At 39.3% G+C, this 18,532-nt stretch overlaps 1 protein-coding gene across 1 annotated transcript in view; it reads right to left on the reverse strand.

The window, feature by feature from the left end:
* The window catches only part of HGD (homogentisate 1,2-dioxygenase), a 96,011-nt gene that overhangs the window by 26,563 nt on the left and 50,916 nt on the right, over positions 1-18,532 (reverse strand). Inside the window, exons 5-10 of the mRNA XM_069069997.1 lie at positions 17,682-17,741; positions 14,764-14,855; positions 12,873-12,907; positions 9,386-9,465; positions 8,747-8,846; positions 2,667-2,791 (exon numbers count right to left, since the gene is read on the reverse strand). Coding sequence (XP_068926098.1) covers positions 2,667-2,791; positions 8,747-8,846; positions 9,386-9,465; positions 12,873-12,907; positions 14,764-14,855; positions 17,682-17,741 — 492 coding nt within the window. The remainder of the gene's footprint in view (positions 1-2,666; positions 2,792-8,746; positions 8,847-9,385; positions 9,466-12,872; positions 12,908-14,763; positions 14,856-17,681; positions 17,742-18,532) is intronic.

Raw genomic sequence — 18,532 nt, forward strand, 5'->3', positions numbered from 1 at the left:
TAAATTAAAATTTGTTTTTGAAAATCTCTGACACTGTCCCTGCTGAACTAAGAATGAAAGTGATTTTTACCATATCACTCAGGCTAGGATAGGTCAACTCTAGAGACTAGATGGTGGCAATGGAATTGATCTGGGGTTTATAGGCAGTTGATAATACAGTAAGGAGAGAGCATTGGAAGCTATACACATTGCTCTCTTCCTGCCTGGATTTCAGTTTACCACTATAGCTCTGGGTTCTACACTGTGAGAACACATAGGGAAGCTAGGTGTGCTCTGTAAAATGCTGGGGTGACAACTCATGAGATATGTTAGAGGTATTATGGTAGAGTGAGTTTAATGGCCTTGCTATCAGAATTCCTGTCTTCTACTCCTGGCCATATCACTTACTTACTGAGAAACTTTGGCTAAGTCACTAATTGGAACTTCAGTTTCCTTATCTGTAAAATGGGTATAATAATGTCTATACTATCTATTTTTCAGGAGTATTATGAAGATGAAGTGAACCAACGGCTTTTGTAAACTTAAAACTTTTTGTAAACTTGTTTTTGTAAACATTTGCTGTGCAAATACAAGTGGCTTTGAGTCTTGCCTCAGACTCATACTAGTTATAGAACAAGTCCCTTAAACTCTCGGAACCTCAGCTCCCTCATATGTAAAATGAGGATAATAATATTTGTACTACCTTTTTTACAGAGTGGTGAAGAAAATGCTTTGCAAACATTAAAGCCATAAACCTGTTATTATATGTTATTACTTATATTATTAGGAATATAAGAACAAATGTCTAGACCCATGTATATCTTAATTATATTACATATTAATTAATTAAATGTTAATGTAGCACATGTACGACTGGATATATAATATTTATATTTGTAGAGTTGGAGCTATAGATATAGAGATTAGAGATAGAGAAATATGATAGATATAAATATAGACAGAGATAGAGATATGATAGATATAGATATAGAAATCAATATAGAGATAGAGAGACATAAAGAGACAGGATAGAGAGATAGAGCTATAGATACATGGATGGAGATATGATATACATATTTAGAGAGACATATAGAGATATGATAGATATCTGTATCAATACAGTTAATGGTATAGATGTAGATAACCCTGGATTGGTGATTTCATCAGGGTAGGGCCTACGCATCTTCTTTCCGTGAAGAACTTCTACCAATGTAAATCTGAGCTTTCTCTGCATTTTATAGTCCTAGGGAAATATCAGGAGTCACTGAGAGAGTAGGTGACTTGCCCAGGGTCACACAGTTAGTATGTACAGACTGACAATCTATTTCAAAGGTTTGGTTAAAGGAGACAGACAAATAGTAATATAAAATTACATTTATTTCTTATTCCTTTAAGGCTAGCGATACTTGTACAAGGAGTTAGGAGAGCTACATCCTGACTGACGAACAGATGAATCAAGACTTTTTATACATTTTAGAAACATCCCAATTCAGGATGACCATGTCACAAAACTTTATGGCTTCCATTTGTTACTATCTATATGTGAGAAAGAAGTTCCTGGGTTGTAAATGCAAATTGACAACAAACAGAGCAGGGTCTATTTACATTTTATGGTCTTAGGATGTCTGTTTTTCTCCCCAGATAAGGGAGAATCCTATCTCCAGCCTTATTTGGTTTCTGGTGTCTTGCTGACACAGAAGGCAAGGGAAAGCAGTCCGTTTGGTTAATTCAGACTTTGGCCAAAATATGATATTTAATGATTATCAAGACATAGGACTCATTCCCAACCATTCATGACAGCTTCCTAACCAGTACACCACATTGCCTCTCAAATTACGCTAGATATAAATAGGAGTTGTTATTGTCAGTCAACAATGCCAAGTACTTACTATGTATAAGACACTATGCAGATGCTACGTGCTGGACATACAAATACAATGTTAATATAGTCCCTACCTTCAGGGAACTTATATTCTACATTATTTCATATGTTAATTTTAAGTCCCTGACATGCCTATAACTTCATTTATTTCTAAGTCATTTTCCATCATCTGTCACTCCAGGAGAAAAGGTAATGATAACATTATTAGCCTAGGAAAAATGTAATTAAGAAGATAAATGTGCTATTAAAAAGAACATTATGAACCCCAAATTTAAATAGAAACTCTTTTTAAAAGTATCCAACATTTTGTATTATATGTGATTCTCTTCTCCTCTAACAGTAGAGCTAGTCCCTAAATCAACTTTTAGAGTATTTCACCAAACTAATGTAATTGTATCCAAACTTTCTGAGCTACACAATAATAGAACCATAGTGTTATGCACAGGCTTTCAAGATGTACCCTTAGGGTGATGTACCAGAATTTCAGAACAAGTGGTTCCCCCAAAAGGTAACTAAAGCTATTTCTATAAAACCTTTATCATCAGAGGCTCTAAGACCTTAGAGATAATGTTTTGCCCAGCATCACAGAATGAGGCAATAGCAGAACTAGAAGCCAAATCTTCTGAGATCCCAGCCCAGTGCTCTGTCCACTATATCCTACTGGGATGATCTTTTTTTTAAAAGTGGGGTTTTTTGATCATAGGACCTAGTATCTCATCTATATGTTATGTTTCCTATTGTGTTCACAGACATTGAGAGAGCTAGAGTTTTATTAGCTTCCCAGGGAGATAATATCATTACCTACCTGTTTAGCAGCAAAAAGCTTGCCCTGGTACTTATTAATCACAGTGTAACCACCTGGCACCTGCCGATCTTCATACCAGGCAACAGGTACCAAGAAATCTCGAGGGTTAGCCAACCCATTGGCACCTGAAATGGAAGGACACAAATGGTCTTGTCAGTTACTTCTTAAATTTCATCTAGGAGTTTTCATGGGTAGACAGGATATTTAAAAAAATATATTTACATTATTTATATATTATATTTTAAAAATAAGTTTTATTGATATTTTGTTGCTTACATAGTATCCAACATATCCTTTTCCCCCATCCAAGAGCCATCCCATATAACAACTAGTATTTTTTTTTAGAGAGAAGAAAAGATCAGCACCACTGATAGATATATTGAAAAAGTCCAAAAACACGTATAATGTGTAGCATCTATGGATATCCCCTCTCCATGAAGGGGCAAGTTGGGAATATTTGAGTCCCAATTGATTTTATAATTCTGTTACATTTGCTTTTGATTTTTTAGTATATTATTGTTCTTTCCATTTATATGGTCAGAGTTACTGTATATATTGTATTCTTGGCTTTGCTTGCTTCACTGCCTCAGTTCATATAGATCTTTCCATGCTTCTTTGTATTTATCATACATATAATTTCTTATAGCACAATAATATTCCATTGCATTCATTTATCATAATTTGCTTAGCTATTCCCCAATTGATGGTCATCTACTTTGTTTCCAATTTTTAGTTATCACAAAAAGTGCTGCTATAAATATTTTGGAGTATATGGGGATTTTTTTTCTTCTCAACTTCACTTTTCTTGGGGTATAAGCCTTCTAATGGAATCTCTAGTTCAAAGTGTATGAACATTCTAGTTACTCATTATATGAAATTCCAAATTGATTTGTAAAATGGTTCTACCACTTCACAACTCTATCAACAATGTACTAGTGTGCCTATCTTTCCACAATCTCTCCAACATTGACCTTGACATTTTTTGGTCATTTTTTCCAATTTTCAGGGTGTGTGATAAAACCTCCTTTTCTTCCTTGTGATGTGGATCATTTTTTTATATGTCTTGAATACTTTGCAGCTCTTCTTTTGAGGACTTGTAAGTGTAATGGAATTTAAAGATCCCCTTGTATTGGCTTGGTTTTCAGGTTAAGTGTTAAGACCCAGAGCTTGTGAATCCCACAGGTAGGATGGAATTGTTGATGTGAGGAGAGGGGGTGAAGAGGGAGGAGCTGGTGCTGTGTATAGGTAGAGGCCCAAGCTGAGAGAGGTCAGAAGAATTTTTTGGAGCAGCATCATGAGGGAGGGAGAGAGAGAGAGAGAGAGAGAGAGAGAGAGAGAGAGAGAGAGAGAGCCAGTTGGAGCTGCCCGGGACTTTAGAGAACTGCCACCCGGAGCTGCTGAGAACTGAGGAGGCATGACTGTGGTGCTGGTATTTTGTCTGTCTGTTTTGATGTTACTTTGTCAGAGTTGTTTGTTGATAGAGGCCTCAGACCTTGTTGGGCCTAGGTTGATTTTACAGACAGAAGGTGAATTGAGGAGAATGCCGGCAATGTGCATGAATGTTACAGTGTCTTTGTTTAGCTTTGTCTTCCCAGGAACACAAACTGCTGAGAACTTGCCTTAGGTCCAGATGAAGAAAAGACCTCTCCTTGGGTATGGAATGCTGTGATGATATTGTAACCTAGTTGTCCCCTAGGGGTGGATGGCCTTTGTGTTTTACACTGCTTGGTGGTGTCTGATGATATTGTAATTCAGTTGTGATCCAGGGGTGGAAAACTTTTGACCTTTGTACTTTGTGATTGACCAAATGAATGTACTTTATGATTGGAAACTAATCTCCAATTGAGTAGAGAAAAGACTTTTGTAATTGAGTAAATGAATGTACTATCCAGGGGTGGAGTACTTTGACTTTATGATTGAATTAAGTGCTTACTAAATGATTGAGTTACACATGGTGAATGCTGTATTTTGATTTTCTGTGAATGTTTTGCCTTAATCTGTAACTGAATAAATGTGGAGTTTACTATGCTTGTAGTCAGAACCTTGAAACTGCTTGTGCTTGGCATTACAGGACTGTTTGTCAATATTCTTTGGCAGTCTACTGGGGAATGACTTTGAGTCATATATATTCATTAATTATTTATGTATCTTAATTCTTATCAGAGAAAATTGATACAGTTTCCCCCCATTAAACCACTTCCATTCTCATTGTAAATGCATTTATGTCACTGTGCAGAAGCTTGCAGTCTGAGTAATCAAAATTATCTCTTTTATTTTTAGTAATTGCCTCTATCCCTTTTTTGATTAAAAATACATCTCTTACTCATAGCTGTGAGAGATATGTGATCTGTTTTTTCTTCTAATTTTTATATAGTATGAACTTGAATATTATATTTATCCATTTAAAATGTGATGTGGAACATGGTGCAAGATATTGATCTAAGCCTAATTTCTGTCATACTGCTTTCCATGTAGCACAGAGACATATGTATATTCTTGTGCTGTCCCACTTAGAAGATGCCATAAAATTTTTAACTTTAGTTTATCTAGAAATGCATTCAGTTACATATTTTCCCTTTTATTTACTTTTCTATTAGACTTATACAAAATTGATAGAAGAATATTGAAGTTTCCTGAAACAATTGAGTTACTTTTTATGTCTTCTTGAAGCTCAGATGACGTTTCCTTTATGAATGTAGATGCTAAGGCATTTAACACAAAAAAGTTTATTACTGATGTTGACTTATTGTCTTTGGTTTCTTTCAGCCTATTGTAGTTTTTTTGTTAACCCCTTTTTATCTTTTCAATGTTTGTTTTTATTTTGTCTAATAGTATGATAGTAGCTCCTGTGTTTTGGATTTACTTGATGCAGAATAAAATTTTTTCTCATTCCCTAAGTTTCATTTTGTGTATGTCTATTTTTAAAATGTATAAAGCAATAGATTGTAGGGTTTTGTTTTCTTATCTAATCTGTTCCTCTTTTTTATTTTATTGAATAGTTTAATCCATTCACATCCATAACAGTTAGGTTTATATTTCCTCTATCTCTAAAATGTTATTTTAAGTTAAGATTTTTCCCTCCTGCTATAAACATAATATGTTCTTTCAATTACTTGCTGTAATTTTTTTTAGGTGGTACTGTTCCCACTAGCTCTCTTCCCTTCCCTCATCCCCTCTTCTCATTCTTCCCCTTTCCTTTTAGGGTTTTTAAAAATTAGTTTCTCTCTGTTTCCTTTTTCTGGTTATATATTTCTTTCCCTACTTTTTTCTTCTATGTTAGTCAAGTAAAAGGCAAGAGAGAAAGAATCCTCCAGTTAGATGTGTTCTTCAGTTTTTTATTTTTATTTTGTGCATCCCTTTCCAAAATGGATTGCTCTCACTTTCTTCATTAACCACCTTTTCTTTCTGTTTACTTTAGACTCTTATTCTCTGATTCATGACCACTATAATAATCTGGTCTTTCTCTTCTCTGTATTCTTCATATAATCAAAGCTTCCAAGGTATTCATTCTAGCTCTGCTCTCTAGCTACTTTTTGCTCCTGCCTTGTAGAACTTACCCTATGGATTCCTTTTCCCATAGTGTCTCACTCTTCAAATGATGTTAGTTATTGTAGGTGTCAGAGAGTACACTACCTTATGGTAGGACCCTTCCTTCCCCCCCCCCCAAAGTATCTACACCCTCTCTTGTTGACCTTTTCCCCCCTACATTTGCCTGGAAATCTCCTCCCTGCAAAAAGGCTCTCCTTCTCCTCCAGCTGTCCATTGCCCCTAAGCGTTCCAACTTTCCCACCTTCCAGGACAAGTAGACTTTCAGACAGCAAATTCCCCCAGGTCTCATCCAGTGTAAGGTCCTCATCTCTCTACACCTATAATAGCATTCATCTGTAGCATCTCCTCCCACATGCAGAGTAAGATGTCCTTCCCATCCCCCCTTTCTCCTCATCCATTCCCCTGTAGGCTCTTCTCTTTCTGAGACCACAGAGGTCACTTCCCCCTCCTTGCTAGCCCTTGATTAGACATCAGTGTAGCCCTCACTTCTCTCTATCATCATGTTTCCCTCTCCTCTTTTCATGTATCTTCTCATGTTATAGTGTAGTCCCACCAGAGAACCATTAACTTGTAGGTAAAGGTGTCACCAGGTTCTATCAATAATTCCTCCATTTGTCTCTTCATTGCTACCTCTATCAGATTTTTGCCTTCACTCCTTTTTCACTTCACTTTTGTCTCCTTATTTTTATTTAAAAAGAAGTATCTTTCTGTTGCCCCTCCATTGTTGTTGCTGTCTGCTTTTATTCACTCCTCTTGAAACTCCGTGGCCTAGGGTGTTTGAAAAGCAAATAATCTCTTCAGTTCTAAAAATGTTCAGTTAACTTCTAAAAATGTTTCAAAATTTTCTTCCTTATTGAATGCCCATCTTTAGTCCTGCATGGTTAAGCTCAGATTTGCACATTTAATCTCAGGGATAGGTCATCCTGGGCTGCATCTTGAGCTCCAAAGCTCTTCAAAACACATTATTCCATTCCTTCATTCTCTTTCTAGTAGGTGAGGATTAGTCTTTAATCATTTGAATGTCCTTTCCTTAGTATTTGATGATTTTTCTCCTAATGGCTTGTAGAACTTGTTGTCTCTCAAATGAATTGTTAAATTTAACAACTCTGTGCCTTGGAGTTTGCATCCTTCTTTTTATTATTTTTTTTCTGGAGGTGATTTGTGGAGTCTTCCTATTGGGAATTCATTTTTCATGTTTAGAAGTTCTGAGCAGTTCTCCTTATTACTTCCTTTATTATGGTGTTAAGGTTTTTTGTCCAGTTAGGTTCCTCTGGGAGATTTATGATCCACAGGCTTGTCTCTATGCATCCTGCCCTTTGAGAGCTACATGCTTTGCTTGCATAGTGAGAGTATTTTCTTTTAATGTTTTTTGCTTCTTGTCTTCTAGGTTGCCCTTTACCTTTACATGTACCTTCATTCCCAGTCTATTGCTCTCTCCCCTGTTGTTCTGTTGAAGTTTGCCATTGCCTACTCAAATTTTTCTATTCTGTTCATTATTTCTTCTGTGCAGGATATAAATTCTGCTCTCATAATTCTAATTTCTCTTTTAGACCATTCAAAAATAGCTTGTTGTGTTTCCTTGTTCTCAAATTCCACAGAGTTCTCTATCTCACCAAGTGTTGGATAATTTTCCTTCATTTATTCATAGATGCCTGAACTCATTTACTAGATCTGAAGGTCATATTTCCTGTTGTCGATGTTTTTCCTGTTGATTTTGCTGTTTATGTTCAAGGACTTTGAGAATTCTTTGGTATTTTCAGTTTCTCCTCCTCCCCCTTATTTCACTTATCACTCATTTCCTGACTCCCTCCCCTCTGACACTGGTTTCCTTGGGGGGTCAGATCTAAAAGTGTCTCAGTCTCCTCCCACACTGGGCAATTCACCAGCCTATATTTCTGCCCCAACTGACTTTAGGGTGGCCAGAAATGGCCTTAGCTGGAAGTTTTGCTCTTTTGCTCAGGCTTGTGTGAAATCATTGATCCAGATCAGAATAGGAAATAAATCTGGAGTTCTGATTTCATTGCTATAGGGAATGCCTATATGAAGGTGCTCTTTCTACCAATGCAAGTTGGCACCATCTTGTAATTTACATTTTTGAGGAGTTACTTGGGGCATGGAAAAAATAAGTAACATGTTCAAGGTCACAAAGCCAGTGTGTATGTTAGAGGTGGGACTTGAATGTGAATCTTCCTGGATTCATGGCTGGTTCTCTGTCCACCATGTAATGCCACCAGATCAGAATATAAATATTTATATGTGTATGGCTGCGGATATATGTAGCTCAATATTACTCTAGTCCATGCTAAGCCTTATATCAATGAAATTATCTCTAGCCTCTATCTCTTTATTCTCTATCCAGGCATTGTGTATGGCAGTTAAACACAAAAAAACTCTACTCTAGAGAAGAAAGTTGATTGTCAAAAAGGAAATGGGAATTTAAATGAAAAAGTGAGAGGTAAAGGGTATCCAATTTTCCTATTATTCTCAATATCCTATTGAATGATATTCAGAGATGTAAAGTAAGTCTTTACCAATAGGTCCCAGGTCGGGCAACTCAAAGTGGACTCCATAGACCTCTAGGATGTAGCCCCTGGTCTCCTCAAATACATCCACGCTGAACCTCATTCCTCTCTGGAAAAAGAAGCAGACATGGGGGTTCCTCACAGAAATCATACTGCAGTGACAAGGAGGCCTCAAATGCAAAGACCCCATTCATCCAATAGGTCCTCCAGTTACTTTGAGGCAGAAAATAGACCTGAATATGCAATCATATTTGTGTTTCAAGACAATCTTAAGATTAGAGGGTTGGAGGATAAGTCCCTCAAGTAGACCTCACCGCTCAATAACTAGCCAAGCCTTAGGGCTCCACTTAGCCCTGCCGTGACCCCAGGCTGCCTTAGGGACTAACTGTCTGCCCTGCCATAGGGTGTCTCATTTCCACTGTGTCCCCTACTTCCTTTTATATTTCTTGCTCAGAGAGTCATAATTAAACCAATATCACCAAGGCTACTACAAAAGTATGTGATGAGCAATTCATCTATGGTTTTATTTAGAATATCTGCCTCCTTGCTTCTGCTGGATCTAACCTAAACCCAGAATATGTATGTATGTGTGTGTGGGGTGGTGGTAAGGATGGGGATTGGGCTGAAAAGGAGAGATATTTTGCTTACCTGAATGACACAGATCTCATTGGGTTTCACCAGCATCTTGCCAAACTCAGTGTAAATGAGAAGCTTTCCTAGCTGTGGAACTGAAGAGAAAGACACATTCAGGATTCTGAGGGACTAGAAATTCTTCCTTCTCTGCAAACACAGAGAACAGAGAGCTAGGCTTAAGGGTGAACCTCCTGTTGATAAAAAGGTATTGGATTCTGGGCCCTGGAGGCTGACACACAGTCAAAGGAGTGAACTGAACAGTCTTCTAGCAGCAGAAAGTACAATTCTTAGGAATTCTTGGGTTGAGTTTGCCCTGGAGCTCAGCTGTTGGCAGTGGCAGAGTATGGAAAGAGAGTGAAAGAAAAAGCTGACATTTATTTGGTCCTTACAGCAACCCTGTGAGGTAAGTGCTATTATTGTACCCAGTTTACAGATGGGAAAAAGGAGGCTCACAGAGGCCAAATGATTTGCATGACCCATGGTCAAACAGATAGTAAATCTGAGGCAAGATTTGAATTCAGGTCTTCCTGACTCCAAGACCTACACTGTCCACTGCAGTGGAAACAATTCCCATTCATGATTGCCCTGGGAGACTGACTGACTCAGTCTTGGATTATGTCTGGACCTGTAGATTCAGGGGAGGTCTAGGAGTTCAGTTTGCTGTGGACATCAGGAACAGAAGTTTGGTCTGGAACAGTTCTGCACCCACTAACTACCTACTTGAAGCCCAAGTTTAGCTCGTTCTTTTTCCAATGCTGGGTATTAGAAGGGCACTAAGAACCAGCAAATAATTCCCCAGTATAACTCAGGTCCTCTGGAGTATCTGCCACAGGGGTTCTCTAATTCAGAATGGCCTGGGTCCAAATCTAAAGAGGTCAGCCATGTCAGACAGGTTTTGGCAATGACTTGGCTCACAATTGCTCTTCTTCTGGGACTGCTTCCAAGGCTAATCTGATTGGCAAGAGAATCTCTTTCCAGGAGAAAGTCACCCAGGTTTGAAACCTCTGTGTCATTCTGGACTCCTCTTTCACCCCACATATGCAAGTGGTTTCCAAATGTTTCCTTTTCTACCTTTCCCATATCCCTGGTATAACTCCTCTTCTCCAAATGTCCACATTCATCACTCTAGCTCAAGGTTTCATAACCTCTCACCTGGTTTGGTGCAATAGCCTTCTAACTCATCTCCCTAAGCCTTCCCCCACTCTATTCCATCCCCTACATAGCTGCCAAAGAGATTTTGCCACAGCAAAGATCTGCCTGCCTCCCTCAGTAACCTCCAGTAACTCCCTATTGCTTCAGGATCAAATATAAATGTAAAAATCCTTCATGACCTGGTTCTTTCCTACCTCTCCAGGCTTCTGACATTGACTTCCCTTTACATACTCTATAATCTACAATGATTTACTTGCTATTCCTCATTGGCCAGATGCCACCTCTAAGTTTTCATGCTAGCTGTTCATGCCTAGCATGGTCTGTCTCCTTATCTCTGCTTCTCAGAATCCTTGGCTTAAGATTCAGTTCAAGGGGAAGCTAGGTGGCACAGCAAATAGAACACCAGCCCTGGAGTCAGGAGGACCTGAGTTCAAATCCAGCCTCAGACACTTGACACCTACTAGCTGTGTGACCTTGGGCAAGTCATTTAACTCCAACTGCCTTGCCTTCTGCCTTCCAAAATAAAAACAAAAAGAGATTCAGTTAAGGTAATACCTTTTGGAGGAGGCCTTCCTTTGTCCTTAAAGATGCTCTACCCTTCCTCTCAAAGGCAACCTTCCATTGCCTCTGTATACATCTAGCATGTACCTAATCATTTACTTGCTAGCCTTCCCTCCCCAATTAGAATCTAAATTCTTTGAGGTTAGAGACTGTTTTGTCTTTGTACCTCTGGTCCTGGACACACAGTAAGTTGTTTGCCCTTCCTGCTCAAAGAGGATCAAAATTACTCAGAGTCAATGTACAGTGTGTCTAGCTGTGGCAAATCATACCAATACAATCTTGGAAAGTCCTACCGCAGTTTGAGCACAAGAAGTCCATTCCCAGTAAGTACCTAATAAATATTTGTTGATTGGAGAGTTATTTTTACAACCAGAGATTCTCCAGACCATTCAGGAAGAACTATCCTCCACCCAAATCTGGAGGGGCCAGGATGGCAAATTCTACTCATTGAAAGAAAACCAGAAAGACCCCAGCTCTACCTTGGGATCAGAGGGGATCCTTCCAGAAGACTTCATTCATTACACATGAACAAAATAAGGCTTGACCCCAAACGACCCACTTTTCTAATTCTATGGGACTGCAGCCATATATCACTTTCATATATCAAGTTTTCCATCCTTGTTCTTGCCTGCTAATGAGCCCATAGATGGCAAGGTTAGGAGCCTGGTGGTAAATTCATCCCTAATTATAAAAAAGAGGGAACAAACTGTGCATAGTGGAGATCCAGAGTTCCATATACAATTCTCTTTTTCTATTCTTTTTATATGGTAAAATTCAAGCTTGTTGGTGTCTGTCAAGTTCAGAATAGCTAAAAATAGATGCATGATACAGCAGATCGATCAAAAACAGTCTAGAAGAGGAAGTCACGACTTTTTGGTAGGGATGGTAGGGAGTATCCCTGGAGACATCTACACAGATACCCCCAAACCCCTAGTGTAACAGCAAAAAGCACCAGATTTGGGTTCAAATCCCAATTCTAGTTCTGTGTAACACGGGTAGTCAGTTAATCTCTGTGGGCCTTGGTTTTCTCATCTATAAAATGAAGGGGCTCAGCATGATTTCCTAAGGTCCCTTTCAGCTCTAACTTGTGATTGTGGATAGAAAACATTGTGGTTAGGTGGTGCAGTGAATAGAGCAGCGGCCCTGGAGTTCAAATCTGGCCTCAGACACTTAACACTACAAAACTAGCCATGTGACCTTGGGCAAGTCACTTAACCCCAATTGCCCTACCTCCCCCCCTCCAAAAAGCAAAAATGAAAAAACAAAAAGAAAGAAAACATTAGAGATTCTGTCTATCAAGAGTGAAAGATGTATGTAATAGTTCAGGTGATCATGTATGTATTTGTATATGCAAATCACATATATACATATACATGCATATATTGCTTATAGTATGCAAAATGTCCAACCCTTATTGTCCTATTTTTTGGGGGGGGCAATGTTAAATTGTATTGTTGTACCCAAGGGTTTATCACATCTTAATTTTTCTCTTCATATCTTCTTATCCATCCATGCATTGAAACTTCAGATCTCCGGTGTCAGATCTCCCATGAAAATGACAGAACCCAGACACACAAAACAAAAGGAAATAGAAGATGGGATCTTGAGGAGCAGAAACAATCTTTTCTGCACCATTAATGGGCCTTTAGACTTCAGCTAACTATATAAGGCTAAACAGTTGGAAATTAGAGAATACAGGAAAGGAGGGTTGTTTGTAAAGAAAATAGAAAAAGCAATTTGTGGCTAGAGATCACTTGAGAGTAACAGAAAAAACCTCTTTATAACTCACCAATCAAGAAATCACCATCTGAATTGCAAAAACATCTGGAAAGAAGATAGAAAGCAATTTATGAGATGTTCAATATCAGCAACATAAAAGCACAGTAAGGGGCAGCATGGTGCTCCTGAAACTGAATGGGATTTGGAGTCAGAGGTTCTGGGTTCTAGTGCTGGTTCTGACAACTTGTCCCACCCGTGGGACCGTCAGCAAATCATTTCCTCTCTCTAGGTCTCATTTGCCTTATCTGTAAAATGGGGTGATATAGATGACCTATAAAACCCCTTCTCCTTCTGAAAGTCTATGACCTTAAGTGTGGTAAGCATGGCATAATAGATAAAGAGCTGACCTCAAAGTCAGGAAAAACTAGATTCAAGTCTGTCTCTGATAGGAGCTGGTTGTATGACCCTGGGCAAGTCACTTTACTTGTTAATGACCCCAGACAACTCTAATTCTCTCAAAGTGGCTGGAAATCGATCTGCATTATTAATAGGAGGAGTTCCTGAATGGGAGCTCCCTACTTAAAGGTGGGGTAACTTAGAAGGAGAGGACACAGCAGAAGGGGTAGGGGATTTCTCCAGAAATTAACCATGAGGGAAAGTGAGGAACTATATGATTGCCTGAGAGCAATTTCCCATTCTTTATCCACATATGAACAGACTGATATCTCAAAATCATTTTAATGTCTAGAATGCCTATTTGTAAGAGCCTGCAGAAGAATAAGGTAGGGTTGTTTAAAAAATTCCTTCTTTCTTTCCTTCCCTCCTTCCTTCCTTTTTTCTTCCTTCTTCACTTCCTCCCTCCTTCCCTTCCTTTCTTCTTTCCCTCCTTCCTTTCTTCCTTCCCTCCTTCCTTCCTTCCTTCTTTTTTTTTCTTTCTTTTTTTTTAAAAGCAATCGGGGTTAAGTAATTTGCTCAAGGTTACATGGCCAGGTGCTTCTAGGTGGGTGCTAAGTGTCTGAGCCCGGATTCGATCCCCAGGTCATCCCGACACTGGAGCCAGTGCTCTTACTTGCTGTGCTACCTGGCTGCCCCCTTCCTTCCTTCTTTATTGAGAATCACTCTTAACAGGTTAATATGACAAACACTGATCTTAGGGAGGAGGATTTACAGTAATTGCTGATTACCTGCCTGCTAGAGTGAGAAGTGTAGAGAACAGTACACATTATGGGTAAAGTACTGCAAATGGAATCAGACATTTGAACCTGAGTTCTGACTATATACAAAAATGGGATAGTTACTTATCTGAGCCTTAAATTACTCATCTGTAAAACAGAGACAATAAACCCATATGTATTTCTTGCCCCACAGGTTTTTTTTTTTAGGAAGATACTTTAAAGCTTAAAACAGTATATAAAATGAGCTATTATTATCTAGGGAGATTCATAGCTGATTGACAAACTGGATTATTTAATTGGTCATCCTTGAGGACATGACTCAATTTCCTCATTTATAAAATGAACAGTTCAGAGTAGATGATCTCTGATGTCCCTTCTGGGTACAGCTAGGTGGCTCAGTGGCTGGAGGGCCAGGCCTGAAGTCAGAAAGACTCATTTTCCTGAGTTCAGATCTAGCTTCAGACGCTTACTAGCTGTGTGACCCTGGGTAAATCATTTAACCCTGTTTACCTAAGTTTCCTCATCTGTAAAATGAATTGAGGAAGGAAATGGAAAATCCAGTATCTTTGCAGAGAAAACCCCAAATGGGGTCAAAAAGAGTCAGAAATGACTGAAATGGCTGAACCACAAAAGGTCCCTTACAGCTCTGACATTTTGTAATTCTAAGGTCATAATTCTGGGAAATAAAAATCATGTGCCTTGCTCTATAATCTATCTCAACTGGAAGTCTTAGAATGATAGCATCCTCTGGGGTTCCGCTGACTTCAGGGCACCGTGGTTGCTTACTTGTTAACCATAGAGGTGTTACAGATGAAAATGTGGATGGCGATCCCATTGTTGGACCTGATGTCTCCAGCTCCACACAAGGTATGAAGTCCCTAGGAAACAAAAGTCACCCCCACCGGGAAAGAAGGGTTACAATTCAGGGTTGCTGGCAGATCCCTCCCTCTGGTTACTAAAACAAAGAAGCCAACTCATTCGCATCAGGGGTTGTAAAACTAATATAGACTCTGAGACAGGCAAAGACTGAAAGGAGCTGACAACCCAAGATGCTTCATGTCCATACCCCCTTCTTTAACTTCTAACTATTATAATTGAATATAATTAAATAACTTTTCATTTAGAAAAGATAGCTAGAAATAGTGACCCAAAGAATACACATGTGCTGGAGACAGCTGGGCAGCTGGGTGGTGACATATTGCATAGAGCACTGGGCCTGGAGTCAGGAAGACCTGAGTTCAAATGTGACCTCAGACACTTACTAGCTGTGTCACCCTGGCCAGGTCACTTAACCCTATTTGCCCCTGTTTCCTCATCTGTAAAATGAGCTGGAGGAGGAAATGGCAAACCCCTCCAGTATTTTTGCCAAGAAAACCCCAAATTGGGTCACAAAGAGTCAGACATGATTAACTAGAATAGAACCAGAGTTCAAATCTAGCCTCAAATACTTTCTAGCTGTGTGACCCTGGGCAAGTCACTTAACCTATCTCTGCCTCAGTTTCCTCATCTGTAAAGTGGAATGATAATAGCACCTACCTCATAGGGTTATTTCAAGGCTAAAATGAGATAATATTTGTAATGTGCTCTGCACAGTGCCTGGCAAGTAGTAGGTGATGAATAAATGCTTAATAATTAAATGATTTTTAACCTAATTGTATATGTCTTATTGACCCAGCAAAACTGTCTCACTCTTCATTCATCCAGGAAATATTTATAAAGTATGTACTAGGCTGTAAACTCCATAAAAGCAGGAGCTCTAAGCTTGATAGGAGATACCCTTCATGCCTAGCACAGTGCTGAGCTGATAGGTACTCAGCAAATACTTGTGGAATGAAATTAAAACTCATCCATCCTCTTGTCCATTCTGTCAGATTCCCACTTTCTGCTAGGTGAGAATTGGCTAATTTTGTGAATTATTCTTCATCAGTGTGCTAATATGGGCTTTTTGTTGTTCAGCCATTTTAGTGGTTTCCTTCATGACCCCATTTGGGGTTTTCTTGGCAAAGATACTGGAGTGGTTTGCCATTTCCTTCTCCAGCTCATTTTACAGATGAGGAAACTGAGGCAAACAGGGTTAAATGACTGACTCGCCCAGGGTCACACAACTAGAAAGTGTCTGAGGCCAGATCTGAACTCAGGAAAATGACTCTTCCCTGACCCGAGGCCCAGCACTCTATGCACTATTGTACTACTTAGAAGTCCTGTAACAGACGTCCTCATTCCCAGGTGATTTAAATAGGGGCCTTCCGGAGACAATGCTTTCTTTCACTCAAAGTAATCTCTCTAAAATAAGATATTTTGGAGGCAGTTGGGACCTTGTGATATTCCTCAAACCTCATTGTCAGGTTACTGCTTGTGAAAAGGTTCAACCCTGAGATGGGGCTCCTCTGTGTAATGTCTCCTTATCACTGCCAAGGAAAGCAGCAGGGAGAGTTGATTGTCTCTACATTGAGGAACCCTGGGAAGCTGGGACAGAACTGAGTTGATACAGAAAACTCCCCGTCCCTGGAAGTATGGAAACAGATTGAATAACCTAGAAATGTTGTAGAAGGAATTCTAGCATTTGGGAAGAGTTGAATTTGTTGATCCCTACATTTCCCTGAGATAATGCATGAAAACCTTAAAGCATGATATAAACATCAGCTCTCATTGCTATAATGATCATTCCAACTCCAGCATTCTCTGATTTTCCCCTTCTAACCTTAGGTAGGTCATTTCATGTCTCTGGGGCTCACTTTCCTCTTTTGCACAAGTTGGGGATTAGATTAGATGTTTCCCTTAATCCTATGGGGGATCATGGGATTATAGGATTTACAGGTAGATGAGATTTTAGGGATGATGTAGTCCATTGCCCTCATTTTCTCAGAGTGGTCCAAAGAAAGGAAGTCATTTGCTCAAAATAACATTAGTGGTAAGTGGTAGATGATGAAGTTAACGAAGATCTGATGCCGACTTCAGCATCATGTTCACCATACCGTGATGCCTTTCTAAAAGCTGGGTAAGATATGGCCTCTGCCCTCACTGAGTTTATATGGTTCTGTCTTTTGTAACCTTCAAATCTCCCCTGATTTGTGTCCCACTTTCTGCTAAGTAATATAAAGAAGAATTGATAGAAAGTGTTAGTGGCTAGCAAAGGATGAATGTGTGATTTTCTTAAAGAAAGGATGTGTATTTTAACAGCCACCTTCAGCTAATGGTGAGAATGTCAGACACAGGGGTAGGCATGTGAGGGCCACATCTGGGTCAAAGGGATGTTTTCAGTGATCTTCTACCCTGCCATGAATGTGACTGTTTTCATGTGAGACTGACCCTACTTGGCATCCAGCCTGCTAATAGTTGGATTATCATGTACTGAATGAACCTTCCCCAAAAGAATATAGTTTCCCTGAGGTTACAGGTTATTTAATTTTTGTCTTTACATTCCAAGTCCCATAGAAGAATGTGACTGCCTTCATGTGAGGCTGACCCTGTTTGCCACCTAACCTGACAACAGTTGGATTATCATGTACTCAGTGAACCTTCCCTAAGAGAATGTGCTTTCCTGAGGTTACAGGCTATTTAATTTTTGTCTTTATATTCCCAGACCCTGTGGAATATAGCAGGTACTTATTAAATGCTTATTGGATGAATAAATGAATGAATGAATGAACCAGACCATAGAGAAGAAGAGAGGGCTAAGAAGGAGGGCTGGAATAGTGACTTACACTCACAAAGTCCATTTTTTTCTGGGATGCTTTTGGAATCTCAAATGGCTTCCACCTAAGCTGAAAAACAAGCACAGGCAAAAAATGTATCACACAATGGGAAGTTAGAGGTTTTTAAATGAATGGCATCTACACCAGGGAAGATGAAGCACGGAGCCCGACTGCCGCTGTTTTTGTTATTTTGAAATTGATCATTATTAGTCACTTTCATCTAGAGGCACTGGCGGGACTAAAAAATAAGGAAAATAAACGACCGTTTTTTTTAATATGACTTTCGAGGTGGCGCCTTCTATTCCTCCCAGTGGCAGAATGTGTCCCCTGGTTCCCTTCCTTTCTCCTTCAGATGCTGGAGTTTTGCTTTTTGACATTCTGCTCAGGCAGATCAGGGAGTTTCAACTGATCCCATTTTTTATGCTATTTATAATCAGCTCCCCTTCCTGGCACACTGACTGCTCTGTGTGGGTTCCCAACACTGCAGAGGCTGCCTGGGGCTGCTTTTGCTTTCAGCCCTCGTAGTTCTGAATCATGACTTTAAACAAGTAAAAAAGCGTGAAGTCTGGGTGACTGGGGGCAAGCCAGTGCCCCTCTCTGAGCCTTGGTGTTATTTGTAAAATGCAGAGGTTGGGCTAAGTGATCTCGAAGGGCCCTTCCAGTTCTGACATCCTTGAGATTCTGCAAATTGATCGTAGGTTTTATAAGTTACAGAACCACCATTCAGTTCCTTCACCAAGCTCAGGATTTGTCCCTAGGCTACCTGGTATTTTCATTTGAGTCATGACAATATTTGATTTGTTAATTAGGCAATATTTAACTTATATTAATTAGACAATTGAAAGAATCAGAAGATGTCA

Source organism: Petaurus breviceps, unplaced genomic scaffold, assembly GCF_028583685.1.
Source record: "Petaurus breviceps papuanus isolate PSGF00001 unplaced genomic scaffold, PetGlider_PUasm1.0 90792, whole genome shotgun sequence".
Lineage (NCBI taxonomy): Eukaryota > Metazoa > Chordata > Mammalia > Diprotodontia > Petauridae > Petaurus > Petaurus breviceps.